Source organism: Paroedura picta, chromosome 5 (assembly GCF_049243985.1).
Source record: "Paroedura picta isolate Pp20150507F chromosome 5, Ppicta_v3.0, whole genome shotgun sequence".
Taxonomy (NCBI): Eukaryota; Metazoa; Chordata; class Lepidosauria; order Squamata; family Gekkonidae; genus Paroedura; species Paroedura picta.
Window position 1 is genome coordinate 47,596,308 of NC_135373.1, and position 21,033 is coordinate 47,617,340.

At 47.8% G+C, this 21,033-nt stretch overlaps 1 protein-coding gene across 2 annotated transcripts in view; it reads right to left on the minus strand.

The window, feature by feature from the left end:
• Nucleotides 1-18,087, minus strand: part of MAP3K6 (mitogen-activated protein kinase kinase kinase 6) — a 51,689-nt gene extending 33,602 nt beyond the window's left edge. For both annotated transcript variants that reach the window (XM_077337742.1, XM_077337741.1), the window contains exons 1-3: nt 17,340-18,087; nt 6,768-6,907; nt 6,020-6,207 (exon numbers count right to left, since the gene is read on the minus strand). In XM_077337742.1, the coding sequence (XP_077193857.1) occupies nt 6,020-6,207; nt 6,768-6,907; nt 17,340-17,637 (626 nt within the window). In that variant the 5' untranslated portion in view covers nt 17,638-18,087. The remainder of the gene's footprint in view (nt 1-6,019; nt 6,208-6,767; nt 6,908-17,339) is intronic.
• Nucleotides 18,088-21,033: the final 2,946 nt, after the last annotated feature.

Consider the following 21,033-nt stretch of genomic DNA (forward strand, 5'->3'; position numbering starts at 1 on the left):
GAGAAACATGTGACCTCACCACGGAACCCTGAGCTGGCACAAATGCGTCTGTGTGAGCTCCCAATTTACCAGTGATGCAAATGACATTGTTCCACTGTGCTGAAGGAACAGTTGGAGTGGCTCCACCTACTCCCCTCTCCTCCCAGCAGCCTCCTGTTCCCTCCCTCACACCAGTCACTTGTGGCCAGATAAGAGCCCTGGACAGGCCAGATCTGGCCCAAGCCTGGTGTTTGACACCCCGTGGAGGCACAAGCTGGGTGGCCAAAAGGACGCAGTGCTATATTCCAGGACTACATTAAGAATGCACATACTGGATCAAGGAAACACTCATTCCCTATTTGCCATAGTGGATGACCCTGGATTAAGGTGACCATCCTTCTCACCTTTGGCGGGACTATCCCACTTTTGGGGCATCTGCCCCATGTCCCGCGGATTCTACTGCTTGTCCTGTGGCGTTCTCATATATTTTTTTTTAATTTAATTTTTTAAAAAAAATTTGGCACGTGGCAGGCAGCTGAGTAGGCAGCCTAGGCTCAGGAGACCCTGGCACAGGCACCCAGGCTCCGCGGCGGGGCTTCCCGGCCAGGTCTGCTGCTGCCTGCTCGGGCGGCCTTCCCTCAAGACCTAAGGCAAGTCGGGGAGGGGGGAGGCCCACCTCCTGCTGCCTGCCGCTCTTCTAAGGGTCTGGGCAGGAGGGCCTGTCTGCCACCGTCCCGGCTGCCTGTCACCCTTCTAAGGGTCGGGGGGGAGGGAGGGCCCGTCTGCTGCCATCCCAGCCACCTGCCGCCCTTCTAAGGTTCGGGGGGAGGGAGGGCCCATCTGCCGCCATCGCGGCGCATCCCGCCTTGTGACCAGAGATTTCTGGTCACCTTACCCTGGATGGCACCACACCAGGGCACAGGAGACCAAGGCCCTGCTGTTGCTTCCTGGTTACTGGTCTTCACTGCCACTGAATACAAAGGCTGCATTTGGTCATTAGCTCTAAGAGGCATTGAAGGGCTTCTGTTCCAAAGATTTCCCTAATCCTCTTTCTAAAGCCATCTCAAGGACATTCCTGCAGCCTGCAGTAGTTTGATATGGTACTGAAGCTCTGCATGAATAAGTACTTTGTAGGGGCTGCCTTGAATCCACCGCTCATTCATTTCTGGGAAGTGGAGAAGAGATACTCTGGAGAGTAGAGAAGAGTTCTCTGCTTTCCGCACACAGAATGACATTGGACAGACATCTCATAAGGAAGGTGGGCCCTCCCTTCCGCACTTGTTTTTTGCACATGGAATCTTTTTGGAGAGAGGAGACAGGATGGCCAGAACTGTGCCCAGCACCCCAAAGGCTGGCAGATCACACATCCAAACATCTTTTATAATTCCATTGCTGTGGCAAGAAACACGCATTCAGAACTGGAACCCTGATAACAATGCACTCAACCGTGACACAATTTCTGAGGGCTACCACAACTTCCTGACACAATTCTGGAGAAAGAAGGATGTGAACAGAAGGGCTCCTTCTGGTTTTTGGCCTGGCGTTAAGCTCACAGCCAGAAGTGGATTGCATGATAAATATTATTATTATTATTATTATTATTATTATTATTATTATAAATAATAATGATGATAATGATGCACAAGATTGCTTTTCTTTGGAAAAAGTATTGAAGCAATAACAGATGTTTCTAAGGTGTGGTTTAAACTTTGCCAGATGGAGGTGCTGCATGGACCTGGGGAAAATATCTTGTCCCTTTAAGAGAAGTAGGGTTGCTATATGCCCACTGAAGGCAGATCTCCTGCTCCCAGCAGATACAGTCTACCTGTGGGTGGGGGTGGGGCTGAATTATCATCATTAGCTGGAATTGATCCCATACCTCCCTAGGAGTCTCTGATTTTAACCATTGAGTTTCTGACAATTCCTAGAGAGGTATGATGTGACTTCCTGGTTTCCGCAAAATTGGCATTATGCAGTCACAAATTGTTATCCCTCCCCCTTGCCCCACCAGGTCTCCTGTGTTGACAAACTGGGTATGGCAAACCATGAACAGAGGCTTAATGAGTGCAAATAAGCAGGTGAACCTTTCCGTGGCACAGAGATCAAAAATATCACTTGATAAATAATATATCATTAAGCCCCTACTAAAGGGCAGTCTGTTTTGCTTCAGGCAGCTGGCAACCCTGGGTTCTCCAATGCAAGGAGACAGTGTGGTGCAATGGTCAGAGAGTTGGCTTAGGACTGGGTAAATCTTAGTTTAAATCTACACTATACTGTGAAGTTAGCGAGGTGATCTCAGGACAGTCACATACCCTCTCAGACTCATCAACCTCACAGGGTAAAGGTTAAAAGCAAAACCATGGACACCACCCAGAACGGCACAGGATGAAAATGCACAAGTAGACAGGTAGGGAAGTGGTTCGTCTATGCATTTGTAAATATTTTCTCTACATGGGACCCTTGCCAGTGTGGTGCAGGGTCAAGTTCTATTCCTGGCCTGCTCTAGGTCAAGGAACTTGGGGGGAAAAGACAACTGCTTTACATGTCGCTTCTCATGAGAACAGAGACTCCTGGGCTGGGTGACCAAGGAGCTGCCTCAGTATAAGGGAGCTGCATACTTCCAAGCCATTTCAGCTGTGCAGTCTGTCCCTTTTGGAGAGTGGCAGCCAAGAGTGCTAAATTGAGCCTCCAGCCAGTACCCTTTCTCAACCTTTTGACCATGGAGGATCCCCCGAAATAATTTTTCAGGTTTTGAGGAGCCCCATAAGAAGGAAGGACTCCCTGGAGAAGAGCCTAATGCTGGGAGCGATCAAGGGCAAAAGAAGAAGGGGACGACAGAGAATGAGGTGGCTGGATGGAGTCACTGAAGCAGTCGGTGCAAACTTAAATGGACTCCGGGGAATGGTAGAGGACAGGAAGGCCTGGAGGACCATTGTCCATGGGGTCACGATGGGTCAGACACGACTTCGCACCTAACAACAACAAAGAAGGGGTATCAGCTGTCCACGCCTTCCTGCCATGCCCCCCCCCCCCCGGAAGTGGCAAGTCACCAAAACTGACATTGCCTCCTGCATTAGCAAGCAGGCTCAAAAAGAACTGGGGGAGGGAAGGAGAGAGACAGAAGGCGATTTCAGGCGGGAGTAAGAGAGCAGGCTCCCCCCCCCCTCCAAGGAACAGAAACCACGAGAGAATGGAAGTGGCTGGTTCCCTATCTTGTGGCTGAGTCCATTAAGTCAGGTGGGGAAAGATAGACCTTGGGTTGGGAATCCCTGGCCTAGAGTGTTGGACTATGATCTGGGAGACCCAGGTTCAAACCCCCACTCAGCCATGGAAGCCTTGAGCGTCTCCTGGAGACTAAGGTTAGGTCTAAATGAAATATGGAAACAAATTGAAACCTGAAGAAACTTAGTGCAAAGGGGAATCCCCGTTCCGCAGACAATCCCCCCTTCCGCCCTTGTAAAACTAGGATGTTGGCAAGACTGTTTTGGGTGCTTTCAAAAGAGTGATTGTCATGGAAAAGGCATCTTGTGTTTGTTTTTCTGTGTTAACATCCAGAGGAGTTCTGTCTGGCCTGAATTTGTTTCTTCCTCTCCAGGAAGGTCTGGGCGCGGCCAGAGGCTTTTGGATCTTTGCCTGGGGCTTATGACATCCAGCTCAGTGAATGAGGAATACCCCAGGGTGTATCTGTCTTGTTTCAATTATACTGCTTACTCTGATTTCTTCTGGACATTTCAGAAAGCTGCTTTTGAGGGTAGGGGAAGTGGCACAGAAGAGCTGCAACAACAACAATCAAATTGAAAAATCCCCAGGCGATGCTGCATGAAAAAGAATACTCACAATAACAAGTTATCATGAAAGTATACCTTCTTGAAAGAATTTGAACCCTTTCCCCTGTGCTTTAATGGAAGAAGTGAGGCACGCACATTCAAATGTGTGATTCCCCTCCAGTTGTTCCCAGGTGACCAATGTAGGGCTGTCAACAGATGGGAAAAATAAAACGCAAGCAGGCCTGCTCACCTGCCCCCAAACAATGGTGTAATCTACCAATATCAGCCAGAGAAGCTTGTCATGGTGGGACGATTTGCATGCTCTCATGCCAGAGCTCACAGATCATAGTGCAGGAGGAGGGTGCAGTCGCCCTGTGAGGACTGTACCATGTTTTATTGTTAAATGCTGCCGGGCACAGGGTGTAAGAAGAGGGTGCTGGCTAGCTTGTACCAGCACAGAAGTTTGCACTGTTTACAGGCACCCACAGGAGTCTGTTTTCAGAAAGCTGGGTTGAACATGTTTTTGAGCTCTTGGATAAAACTGGCCCTGCTTGACCCCGGAAAGAACACTTCTCCCTTCAAGAAGTCCAGTGCTGGGCATGCACATGAATGCAGAGCACTCCTCCCCACACACAAACACAGAAACAGACCTGCCCAGCCCCCCCGAATGCCCGTCTGACTCATGCAAGGCCTTGCTCAACGCAGCAGTGCTCTCCTGGACTGTGTGGAGGAAGCATAACGAAGAGTAACTGTGGCTCATAAACCAAGTTCAAACCATTCATTTCCCATCCTGGCTGGAATAGCCTGGCCAACCATAATAAGTGAAGTGGCCTGAGTTGAATCACACATTTACTTTAATTAAACCATGATTTCATGCGATGCCTGAAGTGAGTCAATATTTTTACTCACTCTTCGGCACATTTTTTTTTAAAGGCTCAAGACAGACAGCTTGTATTTTGGGTTAATCTTCTGAAATACTTCCAGTGCTTACCCCAGAACACCAGAACAGCCCTGCTGGTACAGATCAGCCTGGCCCAGTGGCCTGAGGAGGCCAACCAACAGGACAGAGATGCTGAGGCCTTCCTTGGATTTGGCCTCTTGGCTCTGGAATTCAGTGATGGATTGCCTCTAAGGCAGGGGTAGTCAACCTGTGGTCCTCCAGATGTTCATGCATTTGCTGTCAGGGGCTCATGGGAATTGTAGTCCATGAACATCTGGAGGACCACAGGTTGACTACTCCTGCTCTAAGGGACTGGTAAATCTTTCAGAGCACTTGTAGGGCTGTCCTAAACACAGTTGCACCTTTCTCAGTCCACTGAAACCAATGGGTTTGGAAGGGTGTAACTCTGATTAGGATTACACTGACTACCTGAAGGTCATTGAGATGGAAGTTGGGAAGAGATCTTCCCAAGGCAACCAGAACACAGACAGTTCCAGAGAGGCCAGGAGAATGAGCTCAGACCCAAAGAAGGCAAATACATGGATTTCTGTGTGGAGTTACAGACACAGTTGCTTAACTGGGACAGGGGAGACTTGGGTTCAAATCCCCTTTCAGCCATGAAGATTATTGAGTGATGTTGGGCAAGTAATATACTTCAAGAGGATTAATGTCTTAGCCCCTTGGAGGTCGTTTGAGATACCTGTGTACTCAAACAGATCATAAATCCCAGCAGCATTCCAGAGTTCAAAGGCCTTGAACCCTTAGATTAAGCTGCAAGCTTACTTCCTGAAGGACAGAGTGGTGGTGTGGGAGAGAGCCAGGCTCTGTCACCAGCCTCATCAGAAGAGATCTCACAGGCTCCGGAACACCCTGATTTATTCATTTTATTAAAATACTTTCTGCTTCACCTTTCTTGCCTATGAGGCCCAAGGTGACTTACAAATTGAGAGTCCTCAACGCCTCTGGATAGACTAAAAGAAACAAGTAAAAACAAGGCCAGACCATGTTTTTTGATCAGTGTTTCTATTATGCCCGCCCAGGGATTTCTTACTAAAATTATATTAATAGATGCAGGTGGGTCACCATGTGGGTCTGAAGCAACAGATCAATATTTCAGCGGCACCTTTAAGGCCATCCACGTTTAATTCTTGGTATCAGCTTGTATGTGCATGCACACTTCTTCAGGTATCTGACTATTCGGAGAAGTGTGCATGCACACGAAAGAAGTTTACTCTCTGGAGAGCATGGACAGGCATAATTACATACTGGCAGTGATCCTACCCCCATGGGGCTCCCACTGCTGGTACGTGCGGACGGAAGAGGGGGGCATTACCAGGAGTTGGCAGAGGTGCCCTCAAGGAGCTTGGCAAGTTGCTCGGTCAACGGGGTGAAGAAGGCCTCCATATTGAAGCTGGGCTGGTAAAGCTCACTTAAGCACGTCATGATGCTGGCGTCACAGCAGAAAACCTTGTTCTGAGTTGTCACCGCATAAGGGATGAAAGTGTAGCTACAGTTGCAGTCCTGAAAGAACAGGAAACAAATTGGCCCCATAGAACGCTTGGCATCCCCCCCTTTGGAAAGGCTTCCTTAAGCAAGCAGGATGCATCTTGAATATTGAGGGCTACACTGGATTGGACCAAAAGGTGCCTTTCTACCCATGGAAGAATCTTCTCAAGGGAGCCCACTCAAGAGAGCCCCTGCCCGCCCCTTTCAAAGCCCATTTTTACAATGGGCTTTGATACTAGTATATCATAAGGTAGGTTTGAGCTGAGAGAATCTGACTTACCTAAAGTCACAAAGTAAGCTTCATAGCCATTTGAACATGTCCCCCAACCCTGGACTTGGTCCAGCACTCTGCTATATCACACCAGCAGGAAGCCTTGCCCATCCAGTCTGGCAAGCATTTCTTAGGGCCCTTGTTTCAACTTAGGCTTCCTCAGATGACCCCCTCTTACCTCGATACACAAAAGAAGTGTCCTTAATCTGACCAGGTCCCGCTTTTTCTCAGCAGGCCAAGACTGCCAACATCCCAGCTGCTCATACCCACACCCACTCACCATCACACCCTCTCTCACACTCACCCGGAGGGCCTGCAGCTCCGGCAGTTCAGTGTAACAGCACAGGAGGATGTTGTTGGTCATACTGAAGCTCTCACGGACTCCCAGGTGATAGAACAGCGAGGGCTGGCACAGTCTGTTGCTCATCTCCACCACAACCACGTCTGCAAGGAGAAAGACCCTCTCAGCAACCTTCCCAGATACCCTATCATTACTGTACAAATTAACAAGGGACTGGAGCACCTTCTCTACCAGGAAAAGAATCAACAATGGAATCTTTTTGGTGAAAGATGACAAAAGGTAATGTACTCCCACAGCATAAGACACCCATCCATTTAGTCCTCACAACAACCTTGTGAGGTATGTTACATCCTCTGAGGTGTGGTGGATTGGGAGGTCGGCCCTGTAGCTCGATACAGATGTTCTGGCCACCTGGATCCACACCACAGTAACCCTGAGACTAGTCCACTGTAATGCAAATGTAAATTGGTCTCCCCTCAGAATCAGTTCGGAAATTCCAGGGGCAGGTATCAATCACTATGGCACAAGAGATAAAATTATGCATGGCTGGAGAAAGATGGAGAGGGAATTTTTCCCCCCTTTCTCTCTTATAATGTGAGAAGTTGAGGGCTGAGTAATGAAACTGGTAGGCAGGAAATGAAGGGATGAGATCCGGGCAATGTATAGATTCTCCAGTGGAAATCAACACCTGCAAGAGACAGGATTTGAAGCAAAAAACCCAGAAAACGTCCATTTGAGCTTAGACAAAGGCCAAGCCTCTCTGCTGCTCTTCCTGGATTTTTCTGCAGCCATCAATGCAGTCGATTAAGGTTCCCTGACCTTTTTCAGCCTGTGGGCATCTTTGGAATTCAGGCACAGGGTGATGGGCATAACCACAACATGCCGGCTGCAGGAGATGGAGTTAACCACAAAATGGCTTCCACAAGAGGTGGAGCCAACCACAAAATGGCATGTGTAATTCTAATAGTAACTCTTCAACATTTCAGACAGATGCTGGTTTTTTTTTTAATGAATGATGGTTTTAAAATATTTCCTTACATACACACAGCCTACCGTCCATCATGCAGTGAAGATCTTTGTGCTGTAGTGCCAGCTGTTGCCTCTAAAGCAATTTTTTTTAAATCTGCATGGCTTATCAGAAGTTCTGATGGGCAGAAGCCCCACCTGGCCCCTCCCACTCCCTAAAAACCCCAAACACACTGGTCTTCTTACCTCTAGTAGTGATAGCTATTAGCTTAAATGGCTTTAAGGGGGGAGTTGACCAAGCCATGGAAGAGAGATCCATCAACAGCTATTAGGCAGGAATGATCTATCTAAATCTTCTAAATTTATAAGTATACCTCTAAATGCATTTAGCTGGCCACTAATAGAAACGAGAAGTTGGGCCAGGTGGACTGCTGGGCCATGATCCAGCAGGGCTCTTATGCTTTTATGGTGCCTGTTACTGCATTTCTATGGCTCCTCCAACCTCCTAGAATTTTTAAATTTTTGGTTGACAAGGCATACATCCAGGCTTAATCTTTTTGTTCTTGGGTGAAACTCTTCGTATCATTAGCTACAAAAAGAAGACAACAAAAGCAGCACATGTCGAGTTAAAGTGATCACCTGTGATCTGTTATGCATATTAGTCAGACTTAGAATAGGGTGTGAACTGACCCTAGGGTTGCTGAGTTCGGAAATCCCTAGGGAATTGGGTGTTGAGCCTGGGGCGGGCAGAGAGCTCAACCAGGCATAATGCCATAGAGTTTACCTTCCGAAGCAGCCATTTTCTCCAGGGGAACTGACCTTTGTAGTCTGAAGATCTGTAGGCCCCACTTGGAGGTTGGCCAACCTATTTGCCATGTGTGCACATATTCATAAATATTTATTAAAAATATTTTTGTGCCTCCTTTTCACCCACTCATGGTCCACAAGGTGAGAGAAAGAGAACTAAACCAAAAATTAAATGCATTCTAGCGTCATTTCCCCCACTTACTCTATGCAAAGGCTGTTCATGTTCTCCTTTATTTATTTGTTTGTTTGTTTTTTTGTTTATTTTATTAATTTTTATACCACCCTTTCATATGGCTCAGGGCGGCTTTAGGAGTCTTCACTCTGATCCACCCCAGGAATCTTCTGGAATATTTTTCTCAACAGCGTAACATTGTCTAGTTCCTCCCATATTGTGAATTTGTCCTAGGCTTGTGCATTTCTGCATGCTGCTATCCCACAGGTCAGTTCCTGGTTTAGCACAGATGTATTTGCACTAAATGCATTTGAACTAGCAATTCAAAGATGCACCCTTCCCTCTCCAAACCAGCTTCAACCACTGCCAGGTAAATGAGCACAGAGCTTACTGCCTGGGGCAGAAAAGAGCTGGGTAACCTTTGCAAAGAGGAAAATGCCAGAGATTTAAACCACAGCGGCAGCCTCTGCTTGCTTGTCCCCTCTTCCCTGCAAAGTATTATCCTCCTGGTTAATCCAGCCCAATATGCAGAGCTGATTCCAAAGGCAAGATCTGAGATTTCCTCTACTAATGCATTTCCTCTGCTCCCTTTCTTAAAATAAAGAATATGTGTAACCTAATCCACTCTCCAAGTGCCACGAGGGCTTCTACTTGGTTTGAAAAGCAATCTTTTACTGCGTTTCCTGGCAGTTGTTGCACAGAACTTTCAATTAATGGAGAAGGATCTTGCCGGAGAAACCATCTCTAAAATCCCTCCTGTAAGACCAATTGAGCACAGTGAGGGCAAAGTCCCAGGGAAGGACACAAGGAAGAGCAGCAGTTATGATCCAGTGGCTACAGTGTGCGCTCACACCCCAGTTCAAACATCTGGATTCTCAGATCTCTTCTCCCAGAATTTGCCATAATTTCTGCACTGTGCCCGCCCAACCCCTGAAATAAACACAGCTGGTTTTCCAGCTGTCTGGATAAGGAGCTAAGAATTATTTACCAATTATTACCAAGCCTGCACGTACCAGTTACCACCCAGCCAACATTTCAAAGAAGAAAAAGAAAAGAGAGGGATCCTTACAAACATAATGAAATCTCACTGGGTACTTTCTGCATACCACGGCCATGAGGCCTTGCTGTTCTTAAATACGTATCTTGTCATAACCTCATATATAAATGTCTGCCTCTCGTGTCACAAAGTGGGCTTTCATGTCCAAATGCTTATGCTGGAATAAAAAACAGTTCGAAGCCACAAGACTTTTGTTCATTTTTGTAGCAACAAGACTCATACAGCTGCCCCTCAGGAATGCATACATGAAAAATTCCTTCTCTACACATTATTTTATTCTGCAATAGCCTGTCCTATATGGCAAAAAAGGAAGACGATAAAGCAGAACAGGGGCAGCCAATGTTTTTGGCACAACTTAGCACATGTGTACACATACAAATTCACAACTACTAGCAAAGATATCAATTTGCCAGCAAAAAAAGGATTCGCCTATCAATAATTTGTGGGTTTTTAAGGTGAACAACCAGCATCATTTCCATCCTGAGTTTGTTTAACTGCTTTCCTAGTTACTGTTTTGTATGCTGGCTGCAGGTCTTGTTGGACCTGCAAACTGGAGGATAATTGGTATCCTTGAGCTACTTTTTGTTCCCTTTCTTTAAGTTTCTGTTTATGTTTCTCTTTATGTTTTTGGTTGCCTCATTTGCAGCCACCACCAGACATGGCAGCATGCGCATGCGTATATGTGTGCGGTGAGAGAGAGAGACTATGAGTGAATTAGATTATCCTATATATGTTGGGCCTGCATTTCCTATCAGACATAGCAGCTGCAGCAACACTGTTTTATGGCACTTTCCTTTGCCCTTCCTCCTGATTATGGCAAAGGAACCCTCAGATTTGTAGTTCTTCGTTATGATAAACAAGGTTGCTCTCTACAAAAGGAGAAATTCCGGGAGATTTGGAGGGGGGAGGGTGCCTGGGAAGGAAAGGGTTTGAGCAGGGGTGGTCAAACTGTGGCCCTCCAGATGTCCATGGACTACAATTCCCATGAGCCCCTGCCAGCATTCGCTGGCAGGGGCTCATGGGAATTGTAGTCCATGGACATCTGGAAGGCCAGTTTGACCACCCCTGGGTTTGAGGATGGAGATGACCTTCCAAGGCTGCCATTTTCTGAAGGGGAACGGATCTCTATAACCTGCAGATCAGATGTAATTCTGCAATAATTCCAGGCCATGTCAAACAGAGGAAAACACGTCTCTCTCTGCCTCACGCACAGGTGTAGTTTAACTGCACAAGTACACTCTCTGTTTTAGAAGAAAGCCTCCGGCTGGCTAGTTCAGAATGTTGCTAGAGACTGTTGCTTCATACTGCTTCTGATTAGCATCAGCAAATCTCACAAGAGATATGAACAACAGATACACGGATTCAAGGAAATAAATTTCTATAAATATCTTGAGGCATGATCTGCAGTTGAACCTCGACTGGTTTCTCACAGTAATGGGGATACTAGCCTGGTCTGCTGATGGGCCCCTCTGGCACTCCGAGCTCCAGGAAAGGGTATCTCCCCCCCCCCCAGGTGGGAACCCTGAGCGTGTATTACAGAACGAAGAAAGAAAAAATAATATATGAGGCTAGCTAAGCTGTACAGTCACTGGTAATTACCTTGGCATTCCCCCTCCCTGGAACAGAAGCAAGCCCGTTGGGATGTTGTCAAGCAGAGACCAGTCAAGAGAGACTCCCGGGCTCCCAGTCCTTGACTTGGGCTCTTCTGGCAGGGTATTCCCAACCTTGTAACCCTTCCTGTGCCAGCTGAGATGGTTGAACGTTAACCTACCATGAAACTGGCAGTGGACCCCCGCTCTTGCCTTGTATCCAGTTAAGTTAAGGCACATATTCTGAACCTCTTGTGACCCCACTCACTACATCCCAAAGAGCCACCTCTCTTTGCCTTTTTACTGGCAAGTGGGCAGGGAAGTCAGCCTCCTTCTGCCTATTTGACTCCATAAAGGAAACTCTTCTCCTCTCAGCTGGCCATCTGAGACATATATAGTTCTGTTCCTCGAGAAAGAATGTTCATCCCTGAGTATTAATTCACAGATCCTGACTTTTTCCTATCAAAATAGCCTTAGCTTGTAGTGACAACAGGCACCAGCTTAGATGGTTTTATTTATTTATGCACCAGTTTGGTGTAGTGGTTCCAGTGTCCTATTAGGAAGGGGGACCCAATCTTGTTGACCCTGTGGGCATTTTTGGAGTTTTGAGAATGGGAATTGGTTGTGACCACTAAATGGCTGCCATAGGCCAACTGCACAATACTGTAAGGTTCTACAAAGTGTTGTGAGATTCCAAGCCAAACATCCTCCTGCACTGGAGACAACCATTTCTGAATGGATGCTTTCTGCATACACCAGGGAATGTCTTTTGGGCTCAGTTGAACCACACTCCAGCTCCAGTGAGCTACAGAAATGCCAGGAAGAGAGCTAGAAAACAGGCTGAGGGACACAGTGATGACCTTGGACTTTATGTTGAGGTCCTGGACTAGTATCTGGGAGGGCTAGGTTTGAATCCCCATTCACTTGCTAAGTGACTTTGAACCAGTCGCTTTCTCTCAGCCCAACCAACTACATAGGTTTGCTGTTACAATAATAAAATGGAAGAAGGGAGAACAATTTCGTAAGCTCCTTTGCGTCCCCATTGGGGAAACAAGCAGGTTATAAATAAAATAGATTTCTATTCCCCTTTTCCTTGTGGTTTACAGAGTATTCCAATACAACCAGGTATTTATACACCCATTGTAGTACTTCCATCCATAAGTAAATGCATTAGCTCCTTCTTCATGGACAAGGTGTTTAATGTGCTGATAACTTCTAAAAAAGGTTTTAAAAGGGAACCAATCAAAATCTTGGAAGACATATTTACAACTGACTAAGTGGAACCTCCACTTTCAGTGGCAGTATACCTCTGAATGTCCTATGCCAAGGAAAACAACAGGGGGAGACTATGGTCTGTGTGCCTTTACTTCCAGGCTTCTCATTGGAATCTGGTGAGCTTCTGTGGGAAAAGTGTTGGATCAGGTAGAGACTATTGGTCCAATCCATACGTAGATGATGCATTAGGATGCATTTATGCACATGTGCACTAAGATCAAGCCGTAGATGTTCCCCCCACTCACCTATTTAACTTCTACAGATCTCAGGAAGCAGACTGAAAATTGAAAAAGGGGGAAATGTACATGAACAGAATTTGGAAATACATCCCTTCAAAAGGCAAAACAGAGGCAGCAATTTATCAGAAGAGTTTACCAGCAAACTTGGACTGACTCATGTAAACAAGGACTTCTGGTGTATATAAAGTGGTGTGGAACAACATGCCAAGTTGTTCACCAATTCCTTACCTGCCCTGCTTGTCGGACAAGCAACTAATTGGAAGGATGTTTGCTCACTCCTTTGGTAATCACCATAATAATGACTTTGCTCATTTTTTAGCCACAGTGTGATTTCTTCTCTTCCTGCAAGAAATGGCAAGCTAACCCTCCCTGGCAGATGATGCATTGCTCCGTATGATATGGATGCCCCAGCCACTGCTTGGGTAGTGTGGAAGAAGCCAGGAGGCAGCCTTTTTGGGTCAGCTCTCCAAGGATGCTGCTAAATCAGGATCTGCAACTCCAGATGGCTCAGTATGGAACCAGATATGGTTCTTTAAAAAAAAAGAAAAGAAATATCTTAATGAAGGTCTCTTTGATGGGGTAGGTTGGATACTAGAATAACTTGCACACATAAGGAATGGCAGGCAAAGACTCAGCTAGGACTAAAGGGCTTCTTAAGAGATCCTTTACAGCAAGGGTAGTCAACCTGTGGTCCTCCAGATGTTCATGGACTACAGTTCCCATGAGCCCCTGCCAGCATTTGCCTATTTTACGCCATAATTTGGAATACATTCTCGGCATTTGCTGGCAGGAGCTCATGGGAATTGTAGTCCATGAACATCTGGAGGACCACAGGTTGACTACCCCTTCTTTAAAGAATGGGAGGTGAGACGTGAACAGTTGCTAGGAATCAAAGTGTGAATACTATACACAGTAACTTATAATTGAATCCACAGGACTGATTGGCTTTTCTAGCAAAGAATGATCATACTGCAGATTTGGACTTATGATGCTGTTTACTAATTTGCTACTATTTTACTTTCTCCTTATATCTATACTCTTATGATCCCTGTTCCATTGTCCGAGGAAGTGTGCCTGCACACGAAAGCTCACATCTTGAATAAATCTATGTTGGTCTTAAAGCCGCCACTGGACTCAAATTTTGCTGTGCTACTCCAGACTAACATGGCTACTTCCCTGGAATCTATCCTTTGTGTATTTTCAGTAATTCACTTCAGCCATAACCAAGGTGGTCCAGGCTAGCTTGATCTTATCCAATTTTGGAAGCTAAGCAGAGTCAGCCCTAGTTAGGATTTGGATGGGAAAACATGAAGGAAGTCTGGGGTAGCTACACAGTGGCCGGCAGTTTGACAGCACTTTCCAAGACCACTGGCTCTTTGTTGATCTGGATGCCCATACCTGTAGTCCCGCCAAGGCACAGTAGGGGTCATGATGCAGAGGCAGGCTGTAGAAAGCCTGCCTCTGCAATGCCCCTTGCCCGGCTGCCAGACAATCCTTGGGGCTCCTGGCTACTCTACACATACCATACGATAAATAAGTAACAACACACTGTTCGAGTCACTGGGCTTAGAAGGGTGTAACTTGGCCTGGGATGGGGCTGTAACGGACAGAACCAAATTCAGCCCTCAAACCAATTGGTAAGACCATAAAGAATGTTGAGTTATTTTCAAGCAAGTCTTATTTTTGGGAAATGTGCTCCAGGGCACATTTTAGGAAATGCAAGTTACTGGACTCCACCTGTCCACATTTGGAATACATTCTCGGCTGCTCTTTGGAGGCTGCACGCCACAAAGGAGTATGAGTTAAACTTAAGCCACCACTGCACAGCAGAGAAACAAGCTTAGTCCATATATTCAAAATGAAAACATTAAGTAACATGTGGGGTATGACTGAATTTCCCAGGGCATTCCCAGAGAGAAGTGGCTAGGCAGGATTCCATAGACAGGCATGTGTCTATCAGATTTGGCCTCAACAGGGATTTGGGGTGCTTAGTTTACCACAAAAGGAAATGGTTCATCCTCTCTCAATTCCTCAGCAGCTGGGAGTGTTCCACACCCACTCTGAATGGATGGTTGTAAGTAGATTTTGTTTTCATTTGTGACATAATGAAATGTGACACAACACACTGTGTCCAGGAAACGGAGCCTTCTGACCTCTCTTTGTAATATTCTCCCATTCCCACCCCTTCTGCTGTTGATAACATTTGGGAGCATAAACATATCTGCCAAAATAATGTAATACTCATTCCACAATAAAACTGGTCAGATGTCACAAGATGTTATTTTGGCTAATACAACTATCCCTCTGGAATTTGTCTTCTTATAAAGCAGGGGTGGCCAGACTATATCTCTCCAGATGTCCATGGACTACAATTCCCATGCTGGCATATGTAGGCAGGGGCTCATGGGAACTGTAGTCCATGGACATCTGGAGAGCCACATTCTGGCCACTCCATTATAGAGGTTAAAGGTAAAGGTAAAGATATCCCCTGTGCAAGGGTCTGACCCTTGGGGTGACGCCCTCCAGCGTTTTCATGGCAGACTCAATACGGGGTGGTTTGCCAGTGCCTTCCCCAGTCATGACCGTTTACCCCCCAGCAAGCTGGGTACTCATTTTACCGACCTCGGAAGGATGGAAGGCTGAGTCAACCTTGAGCCGGCTGCTGGGATTGAACTCCGAGCCTTATGGGCAAAGCTTTCAGATGGCTGCCTTACCACTCTGCGCCACAAGAGGCTCACCATTATACAGGTACTACAGTAAATTTCTGTGGAATCCCCAAAACACAGTCCGGAAGCTGCTGAAACAGGTACCTTTCAGATACTGGATCACCCGCCTCCCAAGGCCCTGTAGTAAAAAAAGTGATGGGTAAATGAATCTATTTTAAGCTACCTACAGCACTCTTATCCTTTTTTTCCTCCAGGGATTGTACAACAGCATACCCAGTTCTTGCTTCCTCATCTTATCCTCACAACAACCCTGTGAGGGAGGTTAGGCTGACATCAGCTAGCTTTCTTGCAGATGGGGATTCTGAACCCAGTACTTCCAGATCCTAGTGCGACACTCAGACCACTATGCCACATTGTCTCTGGTGGTTTATGCACACTACATTTCTCAACAGTGAGAAAGGGAATATTTCAAAGCACAATGGGGAGCACAAATCAGCTTTACTGTCAGGAAGCCACTTGGTGCATAATCAATAAAATGTATATTCATATCACTGTCTAAATGACAGATGGTTCATGCAACATGAAGCCTAGCGCTTGGCAACCTCAGGCTAAATTCAAATTGCCAGACAAAGAGCTCTGTGTATCTCACAAGTGTGCCCCACATTGCATCAATAGGAAGCGAGCCAAGAAAAAGATCAAAAGTTATGCAATCCGCTAGTCGCCACAGCCCATGTGTCAATTGCAGCTAGAAGCAGCAGCGTTGTTGGAACTTGCCAGGAAATACCCTGGCCAGAAGAATAAGAAGAGCAAGACCTTCCAGACTCAGAAGGGTGGTCTAGAAATCTAATTTTAATAAATAAATAAAAACTCAGAGGGGGCTGCAGCATTTCCTTCCAGTGGTACCTTTAAGACCAACGAAGTTGCACTCAAGGTACAAGCTTTGTCTGCATGCACGAAGGAAGAAGTGTGTTTCCACATGTAAGCTTATACAACATAATACAGCAGCGGTCCGCAACCTTTTGCAGGCTGCGGACCGCTGTGCCGGGGTGTGGGGAGAGGGCGACCCGGGGCTCCGCGCACGAGCGGCAGCCCCGGCGCAAACGCGCATGCCGAAGCAGCTGATTAGCTTGTGGCCCGGCCAGCTTCTCTCCCCAGCCCCTCCCAAAGCAACCCCCGCGGCCCGGGGGTTGGGGACCACTGTAATACAGGGAATTCCCAGCTTTGTAACCCTTCCTGTGCCACAACAGGAGGAAACCATGTCTTGCCATCACTGGAGCCCATGGGCAGCCCAGACAAGCCTAGTCCCATCAGATCTGAGAAGTTAAACAGGGCTGAGCTTGGTTAGTATTTGCATGGGAGACCCCTGAAGATTTGAGTGGTAGTTCCTCCAAAGAACTAGGGGTCACGAGGCAGGCCACCTGCCAATGTCCTTTGCCTGCCAGACACACAGGCCAGGGGATAAATAGGCCTGACACCTCTGAGGGGCATTTTAACTTTACTGCTGGAGAAATGCTGCTCACTGTCTGCCATACTGGCACAAGAGCCCAGGGAAACACACTGGGGTGTCCTGACCTACAACTCCTCTGAAAGTGACAGCCCGGGGGGGGGGACTTTTTTTTAAATGCCAGCACCAGTTTTGGGGGATTGAGAGTTCCCCGCATCAGACACAGGGCCTTCATAAGGGACCTACTTAGACTTTACAGTTGCAGCCAGTAGAAAAGTTGCCCTGCGCCCTTCGGGTGCCGCCGGGCTCAGCTCTTCGGGGCCGGCCGCTCGGGAGCCAGCCTGGATCGGCGGGACTCACCTGCGTTGTAGAAACTGTCCAGGGCGCCCACGTCGCCCAGGGCCACGGTGCCGAAGGGCAGGGCCGCCAGCTCGGCCGCCGGGATCTCCCTGCAGGCGTCCTCCAGGCAGCGGAGCGGGAGGGGCTCGCCGAGGTCCTCGCTGCAGACGAAGACCACGCTCAAGGCTCGGCTCCGGCCGCCGCCCCCGCGGCTGCCGTGGCTCCCCGCCGCGACGGGCTTGCTGGGCGTGAGGGCGATGGCCCAGGGGTCCTGCCACAGGCTCCCCGCGCCGCCCGGCTTGCAGCCGGCGCCTTCCATCCTCCGCCCAGCCCCGCTCAGCGCCCGCCGCGGAGAACGCGCCCCATGGCACCCAGACGGCAGACGCCGAGCGACTTTTGCCGCCGCCGTCGCCTGCCCGGGAGGGGACTTTGGCGCTGTTGGACGGCGGCTTTTTCCCCCTTTCAAACTCCAGACGCCTAAATTTGGGCAATTTCCAGTCCCACGTGGGATTCCCAAGCTCCGCCCCGCAAAAAGTTCCTTGGTGAGTCCCAGGAGGAGGGAGGCTGAGGTTGCGAAGCGCTCTTCCGGGGCGGTGGTTTTTTTTTTAGACTCCCCCCCGTGCAAAACGTAAATCCCGGCGCTGCCCGGCAGCAAGGCCCACGGGCTGCAGTTGGAGTGGCAAGCGCGCCTCTGCCCCCTTCCTGTTGGCGAGGAGGCTTCGGCGTTGCGCAAGGAGCCAGCGCTGTGACGTCTGCTTCCCGCACGCCCTTCCCCGCCACGGGGTGGACGCGGCACGCCGCAAACTGGAGCAGCGCTTTCCCCGGCCGGGACTCTGGTGCGCCGCGGGCGCGTGGGATTGGCGACGTTTGAGCGCTCGCTCGGGGAGGAGAGCCGCGCGCGTATCAAGTACAGCCGCAGACGCTTTCGTCACGGAGAGAGCTCAACTACATTCCTCCTCCCCGAGGTGCTCGCTTTCTACGCGCAAGGAGAGGTTGTCGTGAGCTTTTGCTCACCTGGCTGTTGACAGTGCACAGGAAAGCTCATATATCTTGAATAAAACTTGGTGCCCAACTTGTTCTGGCCGCTTCCTGTCTACAGTGGGGCAGCCCAGGGAAACGCTTCTGCCTCAGACGCAAAGTGGCGGAAGAGCACGAAGAACGCAATGGGGGGGGGGGGGCTGGTGGATCACTTGCTAAGGCAAGACAGTTTTCCAGCACCCAGTGGGAGGAGGACTTTTTTGAGGCTAGTTGGGAAGGAGGGACTGCTTCCATGTGAAATCCCTGCTGTTCGAGTCCTCTTCTGGTTCATACATAGGAGGAAGCTTCAAAGAACAATCCTGTTGGTCTACAACAGAACACCTAGATTCCAGTCCATTAGCATCTTATACTGGCAAGAGTTTTGGGTATAAGCTTCCAGAGTCAAAACTCCCTTGTATTGGAACAAAGAAGCTTTGACTGTATACCGCAAAAAAACTTGTGCTGTCTAACATACAAGACAGAACAAAGTTTGAGTCCAGTGGCACCTTTTAGACTAACAACGTTTTATTTAATTGACAAGTGAGGCTAGAGCATCACCCCGATGTCTCCAATGTACTGATGTAATTTTTGTGTGACATCAGCACATTGCAAAGCTCCCAGACCATGCCCCCAAATCCCACACACACAGAGCCAGCCTGATTCCACCTGGCAGCCCTAAGATGTCTGTGATGTCAAATCTCTGAAATCCTGGGAGAGGCCGTCCAAAATGGCAGTACTGACCTTGAGAGCCAGTTAGGTGTAGTGGTTAATCTGGGTGTCCTTAGCCATGCCGCTCTCTTTTGCACTCACCCCTCCTCTTTGCAATATGGGATTAATTATAGTGACCTACCTTACAAGGTTACTGTAAGGTCTTCTACAGGATGATGAATGCAAAGTACTGTGAACAATTGAAAGGACTATAGAATACATTAATCATTCCAGGCCTGCTTCTGTTTCCAGGAAATTCGCTTGACACTGGCAAGGGAATTCCCCCCACGCAAGTGACTGAATTTGATTTTGTTCTGTTTCTTGGTTTGGCAATTATTGGCTGAGCCAGGAAGAATGCTTTGAAAACAGATAATACCTTCACACCTTCTGTGCCCCCAGAAGCTGCAGCCACTGGAGGTTAACAAGGACTGGGATGTACGAGGCATTCCACAATCAGTCTGGGGCATCTTTTCCTCTTCAGGGTTTCTTCTTTCTATTCCCCCCCCCCCCGCCTCAGGCTTTTCTTCATTTTTTAATTATCTTTTTGTGATGCTTTTGCAAAATATGGAGGGAAGTATTGCAGCCATTTTTGAAGGGTCCTCACTAACCCCTTCCAAAATTCCAAAGGATCAAAGAGATTGGGGACCCTTGTTCTAATTCCTTGGAGGGCAGCTAGTAAGAGACTTCCGTAAAGGTGCCTGCCTAGCTCAGGATCAAAAAGATCAGGGACCCCTGCTCTAATTCCTTGGAGGACGGTAAGTGTCCTCTGTAAAGCTGCCAGTCTAACTGAGTGACCTTGAGCCCATCTTTCTCAGCCTACCCTTCTGTACATGTTGCCCCACGTTTCATGGTAGAAGACAGTCCTTGCACTGCCAAGCTTACAACATGCAAGCCGGGTGAAAGATAGGCTCTCTTGCCAGCCCCATCTTGGGAAATTCTGAGAGATTTGGGGGCAGAGCCTGGAGAGAGGAAGGAGCTCAGGAAATATCCTGGACTTCACTTTTGGAATCTGGATTTTTGTAGTCTGGGTATCAGTCATAATTCAAGGAGAACATCCAGCCTCACCTGGAGGTTGTTAACTCTAGAAATATCTGGGGGAGGCCTGAACATGTACAGTTCACACGAGCGGTCCTCCCTTAACAACATATTGACTTGCTACAGCACAAACAGGATCTCTCCATCTCAGCCTAGAATTGAGAATTCCCCTGATCACAGTCCCCTAGTTCAAAGACTTTTGGCTTGAATGTGAAATCACAGGGTCTCAGGCTAGGATTGCTCGTCCACATGGTATCATTTGATCCCATCATACGTGCATCTGAGTAGGTTCTCTTTCTCTTGAGATGCCCAGGAGAAAGCAGGCAGGTACATATTTTAAAGAAAGAAATCAATAAAACCTTATGCCCAGATAAAACGCTGCTGGCCTTCAAGACGGTAAAGATTGTTGCTGCATCTGACGAACATGATCTTCCTGGAATTGCAGCAGCTAGCCATGTGGGTCTCTTATAGCAAGTGAAAACAATTATCCAAGGGCATCATCAAGACTAACAACACTTGTTTCAATATGCATTCTGGAACTGTCATTCGCAGCATGACCTTCCTTCATTTAGGTGGTTCTACAAAAAGACTTTGCCTGAAGGTTCTCCAATGTTGATGTGAAATTCTCAAATCTGGGGGGAGGGCCGGCAAAACAGGGTCATCCTTTTTTCCAGTTTGCTACCAGGAGAGCGGCAGACTGAACCCATCTTGTTAGGAGTAGAAAACAAACAAGCTATAGATCTCTGTCGCCTCCTTGAGGCTTATGAAGGTACTTGCAGGTTCCATTTTGTCAAACGTGAAGCTAATTCAACTGAATTAGACTCCCTGTCTACTTTTTCTTACATGATAGTTCCGGTGTGTTCACTATGTGAATATTTCCCCTGTTTTTTATTTCTGTCTTTTATGTGTGTTGCTGGGATTTTAAATGTAGCCCTGTGGAGTAGAAGAGGGGGGG